Source organism: Larus michahellis, chromosome 20, assembly GCF_964199755.1.
Source record: "Larus michahellis chromosome 20, bLarMic1.1, whole genome shotgun sequence".
In the NCBI taxonomy this organism is placed as follows: domain Eukaryota; kingdom Metazoa; phylum Chordata; class Aves; order Charadriiformes; family Laridae; genus Larus; species Larus michahellis.
The window spans coordinates 6261337-6275400 of NC_133915.1; the positions used below are offsets into that span (position 1 = coordinate 6261337).

The window sequence follows — 14064 nt, forward strand, 5'->3', positions numbered from 1 at the left end:
GAAAAGCAAAAGCAGCGGAGCCCGGGCTGGATAAAGCCATTTCACCTTTAATTGTAAGCAAAAAATCACTCTCACGCGGATTCTCCGACACTAGCAAATAAAATAAACTCTAACGAAACAGAGAAAGTGAATCACTGTAGTCCAGTCAGAAAACAACCCATATTTATATATATATTTATAGATATGTCGTTTGTAGAGTAGCAGTGAAAGGCAAGTATGGGCCAGTGATTTCCCGATAAATTACATTCTTTACATCCCAACAAGGTCTAGCGGCTGGAAAGTGGCTGGAAAACAGAAACCGGGGAGCATGGTGGGAGGGGGGGGGGTGTGGGGTGTGTGGGCCGAGGGTGCAGGGGCAGAGGGGTCCTGCCCAAAACGTGTGCCCGAAGAGGGGACGGGGAGAGGTGTGAGGAGGGAAGGTGCTGCCCGGTGCCGAGCCCTGCCTGCGCAGCCATGGGGAGGAGGCGGGGGGGCAGGCAGCGCTGCCCAGACCCCCAGCGACCCCGGTGCCCACCGAGCCATGTGCCCTGCTCCTTTCTGCCCCACTGCATCCTCCCAATTCATCGCCCCATTGCCCCGCTGCATCCCCCCAGTGCATCCCCCCCCCCCCCCCGCCCCCACGCTGCAGGTGCATCCGCTGTTAGAAATGCAGCGGGAGCTGCCCTGGGGTCCCGGTGGGACCCCCCCACACACTTCTGCCACCCATCCCGCCGTGCCCCACCTCGCCGGCATCCCCAGCCCTGCCCTCCGCCAGCCCGGTGCCGGGCAGGTTTTGGCAGTGTACGTGTCCCTTAGGGTCCCTTAGGGTCCTCGCTGCAGCAGCTGACACAAGAGGGACCGAGGCGGGGGGGAAGATGTTAAAATGGGGGGGCTGGAGAGGGGGGCAAGGCGGGATGCCGGCCTGGCTTTGCCAGGAGCACATCGGTCTGGCAGTGAGTCAGCCCCCCCAGGCTCTTCCCGAGTCTCGGGGTGAAGGCGTGGGGGGGCAAAGGGATACCCTGGGCGGGGGGCAGAGGGGCACCCCGGGTGCGGGGGCCGAAGGCAGCCCACCCCCGGGAGGAGGGAAGCCGCCCCCGCCGCCCACACACCGGAGCCGGCACGCTCCCAGCTGGCCAAAAGCAGAGCCAGGCAGTGGCTGGATGGGGGGAGAGGGGGGGGCACAAAGCACAGAGACCCCCCCAACATCTCCCCTCCCGGCTGAACCGTGCCTGCTCCAGGGCAGCCCCATCGCCCCGCAGGTTCGAGCCCCCCATGGGAGCCCTTTTCCCGCAGGAGGAGCGAGGCTGGGATTGGGGGGGCAGAGCCAGGGGGGCTGGGGGAGAGGGGAAGATGGAGGCTGGGGGGGGGGAGGGATCCTAGTAAAAACCGGCTGAGAGCCCTAAAGCGGTTACACGGCGTGACACGGGCTGAGCTGGGGGCTCAGAAGAGGAAGGCTTTCTTCTTCAGCTCGTTGCGCTTCCAGAGGGCCAGCTTGCCGAACTCCTCGGGGGGCATCTCGAAGACCCGCAGGAAATCCTCGGGGGAGAGGTGCCGCTGTGGGATGAGGAGTGGGGTGGGGGAGAGAAGGACGGTGATGGCGTGCCGGGTCCCCCCCCCCCTTTTTTTCCTCCCCCCCCTGCCGCTCCGTGACCCCGGTTGAGCCCCTACCTCCAGCCTGGTCCTGTCCACGCCAGGCGGCAGCTTCACGCGGCCCCGGTTCGTCACCATCAGCATTTCGTAGGGGTAGATCTGCCAGGGGAGGGGGGAGGCTGTGAGACCCTCTCCATAGCCCCCCCTCCCATCCCTCCCCAAGCCCCCAGCCCCGCTCACCTTTTGCTCCAGCATGCTGGGCAGGGAATTCCCTCTGTCCATGCGCCCGCGCTGGCCGTTCTTGGCAGGGGTGGGGGGGGAATAAAGCCTGACATCAGTCGCGACCCCCACCTCCCCAAAGGGCTGCCCTCTCCCACCCGAACTGAAGCCAAGGTGATGGGTTCCATGGCACATCCACCCTCCCCATCTCCAACAATTCCCTTTGGGACCCATCACGGAGGTGGCCCCGGTGTCTGTCCCGTCCGTCCCCCCCCCCCCGGCGTACATCACCCCCTCGCTGGGTCTCCGCGCCGGCAGCCAGACGGGTGCTTACCTGTAGGCCTGGAAAACAGAGAGGAGCAGGGCTCAGCCCCAGGGACCCCCCTCCCTGTGTCCCCCCACCAGCCTCCCTGGGGTGATGATGGGCCCCAAGAGGTGGTTTTCCACCCTCTGCTGAGCCCGGGCTTGCCCCGGCACCCCCCATCCTTGGGGATATACCCCATCCCTGGGGACATCCCCAGGACATCCCCGCATTGCCTGGGACACTCCAGCATCCCCCATCCCTGGGGACATCCTCACATCCCCAGGACATCCCCACATCTCCCTGGACACCCCCACAACCTCCAGGACACCCCTGCAAACCCCATCCCTGGGGACACCCCCACATCCCCCTGGACACCACCACATCCCCCTGGACACACCTGCATTCCCCATCCTTGGGGACATCCCCGCATCCCCCTGGACACCAGCGCATCCCCCATCCCTGGGGACATCCTCACATCCCTGGAGACATCCCCAGGACACCCCTGCATCCCCCATCCCTGGGGACATCCCCACATGCCCAGGACATCTCCACATCCCCCAGGACACCCCCACATCCCTCTGGACACCCCCGCATTCACCATCCCTGGGGACATCCCCACATCCCCCAGGACATCCCCCAGGACACCCCTGCAACCCCCAGGACACCCCTGCATCCCCCATCCCTGGGGACATCCTCACATCCCTGGGGACATCCCTGCAACCCTGAGGACACTCCTGCAACCCCCATCTCTGGGGACATCCCCACATCACCGAGGACACCCCTGCAACCCCCAGGACACCCCCGCATCGCCCACCCCCACGCCTTGGGCTGACGCTCACCCGGGCTGCCCTTCTCGCTGCCCGCCGAGCTGAACTCCGCCGACTGCAGCTGCGAAGGGGACAGGGGACAGCATCAGAGCGGTGCCACCCCCAGGGCCCATCTGAGGCCGTGTGGCCCCGGCAGCGCGGGGGGGCAGCCGCCCACCCACCCACTCACCCGGGTGAGGGTGCTCCTGCCGGAGGCGGGCAGTGAGGAGCTCTTGTAGCTCCCCATGTGCAGGGCTACAAGGGGACAAGAGACGGTCAGAGGTGCTGGCAGCCGGAGCCACCGGCTGGGGAAGGGAAGGGACGGGATGCGGGAAGAGCATCCCACGTACATGTGTGGAAGGGTGTCCGGTCCGGCAGCGAGCGGGTTTTTCTCCGGATGGGGAGAGATTTCTCCATCTCCTCCTTCAGGATCAGCTTCCCGAGGTTGGAGGTGACCTGGGGGGCGAAGGGATGCGGGTTGGGGGCCGGGGGGAGGGTTCAGCGTCAGCACGTCCCCAGCCCCTCGCAGGGCACCCGCTGGCCCACTCAGCCCCTCACCTTGCTCAGCTCCTGCCTCTGGAGCTCCCGCAGGTTCTTCATCTCCTCCGTCAGGTCCTCCTCCTCCTCCTCCCCTCTCTTGGAGGCCATCCGCCTCCTCCACTCCGTCTCTGGGGGAAAAGAGGGGCTGTTAAATCCATCCACATCACCCCCGGGGGGTCTCTCGAGGGGGCATAAACCTGCCCCCGTTCCCCACCTACCCACGACGGCCAGGGACGGGGGGCACGGCCAGTAGTCGGTCTCGATCTTGGCGGGCTGGTTGGGGTCCGGGGGCTGCGCCGCCGGGAACTTGGAGGATTCGATGATCAAGTCCTCTATGAGATGCTTCCCGTGGTGGGCGCCGGGGTGGTGGTCTGTGGGGCACGGGGTTGGGGGGGGGGGGTGTGAGGCAACGTCCGGGGGTGCCCCATCCTGTGGGACAGACCCCCCCTCAGCTCACCTTTCTGCCTGTAGATCGGAGGCTTCTTGTATATGTTGAGCTCTGTCGTGTCCGTCTCTGCAAGGGAAAAGAGGGGTCGGGGGCCGGGAATAGGGAGCTCGTGGCTCTGGGAAGGTGATTGCCCACCCCGTGGTGGGTTCGCACTGGGGTTCGGGATCGGGCAGTGCTGGGGAGGGGGTCCCGGGGATGGGGGGGTCCCGAGGATAGGGGGGTTCAGGGTGGCGGGGGGGATCGCGGTGCCGGGGGGGAGCGTACCGGGTCGGTGGAAGTGCTGCACGCTGCTGCGGGCTGAGCTGCCCCCCTGGCGAGAGGGGGGCTGTGGGGCACTGCTGGGGGTCCGGCTCTCCAGCCACTCCCGGATAACCTGCGGGCAAAGCAGGGAGGGGGACCGGTGAGCAGCGAGACCCCCCCAATTTGGCATCGCCCCCTCCTCCTCAGAGCCCCCCCTTTTCATTTCTCCCCGGGGCAAGCGGTGCCGGTACTCACCTCCGGAGACGGAGGAGGAGAGATGGATTTGGGAGACAGGGAGCGCTGCAAGAAGGCAAAAAGTGATTTATTCTGGCAGCCCCACATCTGCCCTGTGGGACCCCTCTCTCCGGGGGGAGGGGGAGTTCCCGCTCCCTACTGGTCCCAGGGGACACCGGTGGCCCCGGGGCACCCCTCACCTCTCGGCTGCGGGGCAGCTCCACGTGCTCCATGAGCGAGTAGGTGAAATGGGGTTCGTAGATCATCAAATCCGGGCGCTCGATGTCCAGGATCGCTTTGTCCTTGGGGATGGCGGCCAGGTCCTTGTAGCCCAGAACCTCGTTGTCCATTTTGGCCTGGAAGGAAAGAAGAACACACCTTTCGGTTTTGGGTGCGGAAAGGGAATATTGGGGAACGGGGAGGGCTTGCCCGCGGCTGGCATCCTCTGCGGCCCTGCTGGGCTGGTGGAGAGGGTTTGGGGAGGTGACCCCACGGCTGCGGGGATGTGGCGGGGGGACACGGGACGCTCCTTACCACGATGCTGGAGGGCGATCCTGGGACGCTGGACCCGCGGGAGGAACAGACGCTCCCAGGGGAGGTCAGCGGTTGCTGGAAGGAAAAGGGGAGATTTTAGCCAAGCTCGTCCTCGGCACGGGCAGCCCAGGAAGGGGCTCAGGGTCGTGGTCAGGACGCCGGGGTACGGCAGGGGGGGCCGGGGACACCCCTGTGCCCCGTGGACCTCAGTGCACCGGGGCAAAAAGTCCTCGGGGGGGGTATTTCTGGAGGATGGGCGCTGGGGTTTCCTCCGCTCCAGCGCTGCGGTTCAGGGCAGGGGACACCCGGGAGGTGACAGTGGCTTGGCCGGGCCACGTTACCACTAGATGGTGCTGCCAGGCTGGGCTGGGAGGAGGAGGAGGAGGAGGAAGAGGAGGAAGGCAGGGCCCTGCTAGCAGCATCCCAGGGTGACTCTGCCGATGTCCTTGGCCACCAGCCCCTGCCCTTGGCCACCAGCCCCTGTGTGCCTTCCCTAGGTGCAGGGCTCTCCGCTGCCTGCTCACCCCCAGCACCCTCCCCATGGCCCCCCAGCACCCTCCCCACAGCCCCCCCCCCTTACCTTCTGCAGTCTTTCCATTCAGCTGCGGGCTGGAGGGGCTGTGTCAGTCACAGGGTCCTGCATGGGGAGAGCAGGGGTTTCGGGGCACTGCCAGGGTGGGCAGGGAGCACCCCAAGGTTGGTCCCGGGGTCGGGGGGGGCTGGCCAGACCCCAGCTCCCCACCACCCTCCTGCTGTGGGGCTGAGCCCGGTAGCCCCCCACGCACCAGACCCCAAAGTGGCATGAGGCTGGCACGGCCCCACTGGCAAATATTCCTGCGCTGGCAATAGGACAGGCTTGCCAGGGGATGCCACCATCCCCAGGGGTGGCCAAATGGCCCCCAGTGGCCCCAGGGCAGGGAGGAGGTGCTGGGTGATGCTGGACCCCCCCTCACCTCTGTGGCTCCACATCCCTCTGGGCGCTAACGCCGGGCTGGGGCTCGGGTGCTGCCTCTGCGACGGAGAAGAGAGAGGTGACAGCGGCTCGGAGGGTGACCACGGAGGGTGACGAGCTCAACCTTCTCCTCCTGCTGTCCCTGCTGTCGTCCACCCCCCCGGCCCGGTGCCCGCAGCTCCCTGCCCTGCTGCGTGCCCCCCCGCCCTTGCCCGTGCCGGCTGCCGGCCCCGCTGCCCGGCGGCTGCTGACGAGGGCTGGCAAGCGGAGCAGAGGTAATGAAGCGCTTTGTCCGCCGGCCCCGAGCGGCCTCGAGAAGGCTCCAGCGGCAACGGGACGGGCATTGCTGCGCTCAGCCCCTGCCCCGCAGCCCCCCGGGGCCTCAGCCCTCCCTGGGCTTTAAACCCACAATGCCCCACACAAAGGGGAAAATTCCCCATTCTCCTCAAAACTTCTCCTTTCAGAGGGGAGGGCGTTGGGAAAAACCTCGTGCCATCCAGGCAACAACAGCAACGGCAGCGCGGAGCCCTCCAGCCTTGAAGCCCCCCGCTCCCGGCACCTGGCGGCTTGTATATAGGGTTGGGGGGATGCTGCTGCCTCTGGGGACCCCCAACCCCGCTATCCCCCCAGCCCCACAGCTCCCAGCACGGGCGCAGAGCCCATCCCTGTGGGATGCGGAGATGGAGAAGACCCAGATGTGACAAAGCCCAGAGCATCCGCCAGCCCGGCATGAGGTACCGCCCTCGGCTCGGTCCTCCGAGGGTCGAGCCGGGACGAGGATGCTCTGCCGAGGACGCTCGGCACCTCCGGGCTTGAGCTTCATCCCTCCTTTGAGACCACCTAGAAACAAATAACCCCCCGCTTCGGGCGCTGGGCGGCGGGGCCGGGGGGGTGGGGGTGTCCCAAGCCGCTCACACCCATTCCCAGCACCTCCCAGGGGGTCTGCAGGACGCGGTTGCCGGTGGGACGGGCACCCCCGGATCGGCAGCGAGCGCGGTACAAGGCGGCATTGTCCGGGCGAGCAGCGGCCGCCCCGCACACCCATGAGCTCACACTTTCCAGGGGCAGAGCCAGGGCAAATCCCCCCCCTTTGCCCCCCCCCCCCACCGCCTCCTCACCCCACGGCGCTGGGTGGCACGGGTGGGCTGGGGGACAGGGGGTGGGGGAGGCGGTGGCAGCGAGCAGATGGATGAGATGGCAAAGAGCAGGAGGCAGCGAGGAAGCGGCAGAGGCCGAGGGAGGGTGGGTGCAGGGACGGGTGGATGCGGATGCCAGCGGGGAAGGAAAACAAGCCAGAGCCGGGGGATGCGGAGAGATGCCGCGACGGAGCCCAGAGGGGTGCCAGGGCCACACAACCAGCCTGGGACGCGGTCACCCCCCCGGCCGGGGGATGCGGGGACACCTTATCTGGCGCAGGCAGAGAGCCACCGCCCCGATGGCAGCCTCTCTCCCCATGGCAACCTCCAATCTCCCTCACAGGTCCCCCGCACGCTCCCTTGCTCGTCGCGATAAGGCCAGCCCGGCGTGTGTTTGGGATTTTCCTGGCCAGGAGCGTGAAGGGGTGGGGGTGGGGAATAACGCCGTGTCCCCCCTCCCGGGGTGATGCTGCGGGTACCCACCGTGCGGGAGCGGGGAGAGGAAGGCACTGGGCAGGGATGTACGGGATGAGGAAGCGCGATGGAGGGAGGGAGGGATGGATGGACAGACAGACGGACCACGTGCCGGCGGGGCTTTGCCAGGCTGGAGGGGTGCTGGGCCCCCCCATCCTTGCACGGCACATCCCGGGGGTGGGGGGGGGGGGCCGTGGGGAGGGCTGTCGCTGCAGCGGGAAGAGGCCAGTTCCCTCCTCCCCACCCCGAGGAAATCCGGATTTGACTTTCCGCAGCCGCCAAAGCCATCAGCGCCCGGCACCCGGGCGGGGGGCCAGGCTGCGCCAACCCCCTTGCCCCCAGGGAAGGGGGGGAGCGGGCAGAGACCCCCAGCCTTCCTCCCCTCTCCCTTCTCCTCCTCCTCCTTGCTGCTTGCCTTGCCCTCGCCATCCTGCTGGCCACGGGCACCCTGCCGCTCCCGCAGCTGCCCCGGCTCCCGGCCAGCGATGGAGGTGGCGGGGGGGGACACGGCGGGGTCACAAGTTCCCCGAACAGACGGTTCCCGCCAGCCCTGGGAACGGCGTCCGGTACTTCCCAGCCCAGCCCCGGCCTCCTCCTCCTCCTCCTCCTCCCATCGCAAACCCCAAACAAACATGGCCTGGGAGAGGCTCTGAGCATCCTCCCCGCCTCATCGGGGGAAACCGAGGCACCGCCGCACACCGGGGCCCCACCGGCAACTCGATCACGGCGGGGAGCACGTGGGTCCCCAACCCGCGTCTCACCGGTGTCCGGTTCCTCCTTTGTCCTGTTTCTCGTCCTTTCCCTCCCGGCCAGAGCATCATCGCCCGGCAGAGGGGAGCGACTCTTCGGCTATTGACAGCCCATTGCTTCCGTGCCATTGCACCCTGCACCGAGGGACACTTCGGTGGCCTTAAAAGCCACCAGCTGCCAGCGCCTGGCCCCCGGGATTTTTCCATCCCTGGGAGGGTGGAGGGTGCACCCTGCCCAGCTCCCCTCCTGCAGACACAGGGCTGCTCCGTGCCTCAGTTTCCCTGGCTGGGGAGGGAAGATAACAACAATCCTCCCACCCCATCCAGAAGTGGATGGAGGTGAAAGGGGCATTTCCACCTCCCCCGGTTTCTCCATTCCTCCCATCCGAGGGATCTGGGCCAACCCCGCTGCTCTCCTGGCCCCCAGGAACCCCCCTACAAGTGTAGACCGGGGGTGTGCGGAGCTCGCCCTAAAGCTCCTGGATGGGGGGGGTGTCCATCCCCGGCCCCCCTGCCCCGATGGCCATGCTGCAGCCCGCTTTGGGCAGCGGCTCACGTGGCACGTAATCTGGGATTAAAATGGGATTAGCCTGCTCATCCCGCACGCGGAGGGGCCGGGAGGGACCCGCTGGGGGTGTGTGGGGAGGCCGCGTCCCTCCGAGGGTCCCGGCGTGGGGCTGGTGATGCTCCCGGTCCCCGAGGAGCCCCCAGCTCTGCCGGCCCTGGCCATCGCCCCACGGGATGCCCTGCATCCAACACCTCGGGGTGGCGGGTCCCTGGGTGCCCCAACGCCCTGCATGGGGCCAGCACAGCCAGGCACCCGCCTGGGAGGACACCGGGCGGTGGGATGCGGCCGGGGGCTCCCCGGGGATGAGGTGGCAGCTGGTGGCCCAGGTTTTCCCAGGAGAGAACGGGCTTAGCCCTGCCTGACCACCGGCCCCGCACGCCCACGTCCAGCAGCCGCCTTCCCCCCCGGGAGATGGCTCCATCCATGGTCAAGAGCTGGGGGGCCATGCTTCGCACCCCACTTTCCCCCCGCCAGGTAGCCCCCCGGTGGTCCGTGGCAGTGGGGCGATGGGAGTTTGACCCCTCAATGGGGCTGGATGGGGCCAGGAGGAGTTGGGCGGTCTCCAAAATCCCATTCCCACGGCGAGTAGCCGACCCCCACGGCCCCATCACGCTGCACACGGGGAGCATCAAAGCTGATCACCGCCTGGTGGGGGGGGGAGCAGGATAGGCGTGCCCCCCCTCCCCCAGCAACGGTGCTGAGACCCCACAATCTCACTCCACAAGTGGGGCTGGGAATGGCCGGGCTGCTCTGGCCTCCTCCCTTGGGACACACACGGTGGGATGGCAATGTCCCCAGGGGAGGGGGACAGGGGATGTCCCTGCTCCGCTGGCAGTGGCCGAGCCTCGCTGGGGGGAAGGTCCCGGGGGGGGGGGGGGGGTTGTGGGGTGAAGTGGGGTGCTGAGAGCACCGTGCTGCCGGGGAGGGGATGCTGGTGGGAGCCCGGGGAGGGGTAACCCCGCTGGCGATGGAGCCCGTGTCCCCGCGTCCCCATCTCGGGTCACCGCCCTTCCTGTCCCCGCGGCCCCCCGGCCCCCCCCCCCCCGGCAAAGGCAGCTGGCTTTGCAGCGCCGGGCGTGGGGAGGGGGCACCGGAGAAGACGGAGAACAAGATGTGGGGCTGTCCCCAGCCCCCCGGCGAGAGGGGGCTACGCTGAGCCAGGGGAGGGGGAGCGGCGGCACCAGAAAGGCGACGGGAAAGCAAAGGGCGGCCGATGCCGACCCCGACGAACCGGCCCCTCCAGACCCCCCCCACCCGGCCATGGGTCCCCCACCGGCGGCCGCCTCCCTCCCCACCAAGCCCCGGCGCACGGCCACTCACCTAGGGATGGGGACACCGCATGCCTCCAGCCGTGGCGAGCTGGCGGGGGGGACACCAAGGGCCTCCTCTGCTCGGCCGGCTACCGAATGACCCCGCTGGCTAGCGGGCCGGCTGGCCTGGCTGCGGCCGAGCCACCGCCGGCGCGCTGCGGCGCGCATCCGAGAGCGTGACGAGCCAAGCGAGGGCGAGCGGGCGGGCGGGCGAGCGAGCCAGCCAGCCAGCCGGCCAGCCAGCCGCTATCTCCCGGCCCCAGCACCGCGGCTGTGCCGCCCGCCGCACCGATAACCCGCTGCCGGGCGCCGGGGAGGGCGTGCGTGGGTGGGTGGGTGCGTGGGTGGATGCGTGGGTGGGTGGGTGCCGCTCGCCTCTCCCCACCTCTGCTCGCTGGCTCAGTCCCTTTCCCAACAAGAGGAGAATTAGCCGGCATCATGACGAAGCAGTATTCGCCCCTGCCACGGCCGCCGCTCGCTCCCGCCGCTTCCCAGCCACAAAGAGGGAGGAAAACAGGAATAAACCCAGCCTGACCGACAGACACCGCCTGCTCGCCCAGAAACAGCCCGCAAGGTGGTGGGGGTCCCCAGCACACACAACACCCCCCCCCCCCCAGCCCCGCCTCGCTCCAGCCCCTGCTGCAAAGAGGGGATGCGGCTGGGGAGAACATCCCCAAGGTGGGCTTTGGCACCCCTGGGTGGGGTTTTGGCACCCCCGAGCCCTACGAAGCTGAGTAAGGGGGGGGTTGAGCACCCCACGGAGCATGGGCTGGGCTGTGGGTGAGGACGGCACCCACCCCGGTCCAGCCCGAACCCCAGCCTGGGTTTTAGGGGTGCTCCGAGGGCGGCACCCACCCCTCCCTGCCCTGGGAGTGGAAACGCAGCAGGAATTTCCATCCGCGGGGCCAAGAGAGCTCAGCGAGGGCCTGGGAATCTGCTAAAAATCAAGCCCTGACCTCCGCGCTGACAGGGAGAGCCTGGAGCCTGGCAGCAGGGAGAGCTGCTGCCCCCCACATTCCGACCCCCCCCAATTCCTGGGGATCCGTGGTCCAGCCCCAGAGCCCCCGGGGCTCGGCGGTGGGGCTGGGCTGGGGCAGGGCAGGGAGGTTGTGGCCAACCCCATCCCTCCGGAGCCCCTCGGCACGCAGACCTGGCCAAGGATCCAGGTGGCCGGGGCACAGGACTGGTGCCACGGCCAGATCCCCCCCACACCCCCCCACCTCCGGGGGTGCCAGGGCTGCGTCGGCGTCGCAGCGCCGGGAGCCGGTGTCTATTCCCAGCTCTGTGTGGGAGAGAGCTGCCTGGCGACAGCGGCTCCGTTGCTGGGTCCCCTCCCCAGCGCTACGCTCCATGCTGTTTGGTGCCTCAGTTTCCCTCCTGGCTCAAGCAGGGGGCCGCTGGACCCCCCTGGACATGCATCCAGGGGGATGCGGGTCCAGGGATGCACCTCTGGGGGATGCACACCCAGGGATGCAGGTCCAGGGATGCACATCTGGGGGGAATTCATGCCCAGGGATGAACATCTGGGGGGCTGCACACCCAGGGATGCACATCTGGGGGATGCACGCCCAGGGATGCACATCTGGGGGGGCTGCACACCCAGGGATGCACATCTGGGGGATGCACGCCCAGGGATGAACATCTGGGGGGATGCACACACACGCCCTCTGGTACCCAGGCCAGCCTGGCTGGTTGGACCAAGAGCATCACGGCCTCGACCCCAAGATGCCACCATACCCCCACACTGAAGGCGGGGGGTTCGCCAGCCCCTCCAGCCGCCCCCCCGGGGCCATACGCATGAATAATCGAGGCTCTGTCTGCCTTACCCCCCCCCCACCCCGTGCTAACCCAGTTTCTCAAGCATGAAGACGACCGCAGCGGCTGCTCGGCAGCTGCCACCTGCGCCCGGGGCCGCTCGGGCGCCTGAACCGGCCGTGACACCCGCCGTGGGCTCAGCGCCCCCCCCCCCCGTGCCACGAGCCCAGAACCCCGGGGGTGCCTGGAGGGAGGGAGGAGTTTGGAAAGGCACGTATCCTGCACCAGCCGGGCACCCTGGTGCGCACCCGTGAAAGCCAAACCCGGACACGCTCATCAGAGCCCCCCAGCCCCACGGGGTCGTCCCCCATCCCGGCGATGCCCTTCAAAGCCAGGCCCATGACAGGGAGCTGCTGGTTTCCTACTGGGAGGGGGGCTGCTAGGGGGGGCTGGGGTGAGGGGAAAGAGGGGTAGCAGGGCCCTACCTTCAAGGGAGCCCATGGCCTGCCGCAGGCAGGTCTGCCTGTCCGCCGGGAGCCATGCCTGCGCCGAGCATCCCCTCCCCTGCGCCGCACGGCACGTTGCTACAGCGACCGCCTCCCGCCGCAACCCGCTGGAGCCCAGCGATGGAGGATGTGCAGGAGCATCCTTCGGCCTCGCCGAGCCACACGGAAGGATGTGCGGGAGCATCCTTTGGCCTCGCCGAGCCACGGAGGGATGGGCAGGAGCACCCTTCCGCTTCACCGAGCCATGGAGGATGTGCAAGAGCATCCTTCGGCCTTGCTGCCCCACAGGATGGGGGCGAGGACCCCTCCTGCAGCCCCTTTGTGAGGCATTTACCTGACTCAAAATTGCCCCCCAGCTGGGTTTGCAGGGAGCATTGCCCCGGAGGAGCCCGGTGACAGCAGCCCTGCGAGGGCTGGCCTGGATACAACCCATGTCCCAGGGGACACCAGCACCTGTCCCCCCCAGTAATGCCCCCGTCCAGATCATGGGAGCTCCCTGTCGGCACTGGCACCCTGTGGGGTACAGGGGGCTGGGGATGGCAGCGGGATGGGGGGATGGCAGCAGGACGGGGGGCTGGCACCCATCACCTCGGCAGTGAGGTGGTTGCTCTGGGGACATGGCTGCAGGGGAGCTGCCCTCGCTGCCTGCACAGACCCCCCAGGATCCTAACTACCCCCAGCATCTGAGATTCCCAAGGCCCCCCAGCATCCTCATTCCCCCCAGCATCCTTACTCCCTCCAGCATCCCAAAGCTCCCCCAGCATCCTAACTTTCCCGAGCATCCCAAAGTCCTCCCAGCATCCTAATTCCCCCCAGCATACCAGGGCCCCCCAACATCCCAAAGCTTCCCCAGCATCCCAACTCCCCCCAGCATCCCAAGGCTCTCCAGCATCCTAACTCCCGCCACCACCCCAAGGCTCCCTAGCATCCTAACTTTCCTGAGCATCCCAAAGCCCTCCCAGGACCCTAATTCCCCCCAGTATTCCAGGGCCCCCCAGCATCCCAAAGCTCCCCCAGCATCCTAACTCCTCCCAGCATCCCAAGGCCACCCCAGCATCCCAAAGTCCTCCCAGCATCCCAAGGCCACCCCAGCATCCTAACTCCCCCCAGCATCCTAACTAATTCCCCCCAGCATCCTAACTAACTCCACCCGGCATCCCAAGACTCCCCAGCATCCTAACTCCCCCCAGCATCCCAAGGCTCCCCAGCATCCCAAGGCCACCCCAGCATTCTAACTCCCCCCAGCATCCCAAGATCCCCCCGGCATCCCAAGGCTCCCCAGCATCCTAACTCCCCCCAGCATCCTAACTAACTCCCCCCGGCATCCCAAGGTCCCCCCGGCATCCCAAGGCTCCCCCCAGCATCCTAACTCCTCTGAACATCCCAAGGCCCCCGAGAGAGAGCAAAGCCTTGGGAAAGGCTGGGCACGCCGCGGCGGGGCGAGACACCCTCCAGTGCACTTTCTGCACAGAGGACATTCCTGTCCCCACCTCCGCCCCCCGCCCCAGGTCTCACCTCAAAAAACAAGAAAGAAGCAGTCTGAGGGTTGGGTTGGTTTTTTTTTTTTTTTCTTCCCCGGTCATAATTAAAAAGGACTCACCCTTCCGAGCCCTTTCTATCCCGGGAGGTCGAGAAGAAAGAGAGGGGAGGAAGGGGAAAACCCTGAAAGAAAAGAGAGGAAGGGCTTGGGAAGGAGAAGAGAAGGAGGGAGGGGGGAGAA

The 14064-nt window shown here is 67.4% G+C and overlaps 1 protein-coding gene across 5 annotated transcripts; it reads right to left on the reverse strand.

Annotated features, from left to right (window-relative positions):
• Positions 1-27: 27 nt before the first annotated feature.
• DMTN (dematin actin binding protein) lies at positions 28-12422 on the reverse strand. Of its 5 annotated transcripts, XM_074563944.1 has the most exons (17): positions 10094-10445; positions 5848-5905; positions 5475-5531; positions 4895-4969; positions 4561-4716; positions 4382-4426; positions 4151-4259; positions 3896-3952; positions 3657-3809; positions 3457-3566; positions 3249-3354; positions 3089-3153; positions 2932-2980; positions 2075-2130; positions 1810-1869; positions 1648-1728; positions 28-1533 (listed from the first exon to the last, which is right to left on the reverse strand). In XM_074563944.1, exons 3-17 carry the CDS (start codon positions 5490-5492, stop codon positions 1420-1422), a joined length of 1254 nt encoding a protein of 417 aa, XP_074420045.1. In that variant the 5' UTR covers positions 5493-5531; positions 5848-5905; positions 10094-10445; the 3' UTR covers positions 28-1419. The 5 variants fall into 5 exon arrangements, 1 of the variants encoding a protein (XP_074420045.1); XR_012584314.1 differs by lacking the exons at positions 28-1533; positions 10094-10445 and adding an exon at positions 12324-12422 and having other exon boundaries at positions 1810-2130; XR_012584315.1 differs by lacking the exons at positions 28-1533; positions 10094-10445 and adding an exon at positions 6965-7381 and having other exon boundaries at positions 1810-2130.
• Positions 12423-14064: the final 1642 nt, after the last annotated feature.

Coding starts and splice junctions, on each gene's coding strand:
- DMTN (XM_074563944.1), bottom strand. Junction 4,427..4,560: donor AGCTGCCCCGCAGCCGAGAG/GTGAGGGGTGCC, acceptor GCCTTCTTGCAG/CGCTCCCTGTCTCCCAAATC. Junction 3,355..3,456: donor AGAGGCAGGAGCTGAGCAAG/GTGAGGGGCTGA, acceptor TTCGCCCCCCAG/GTCACCTCCAACCTCGGGAA.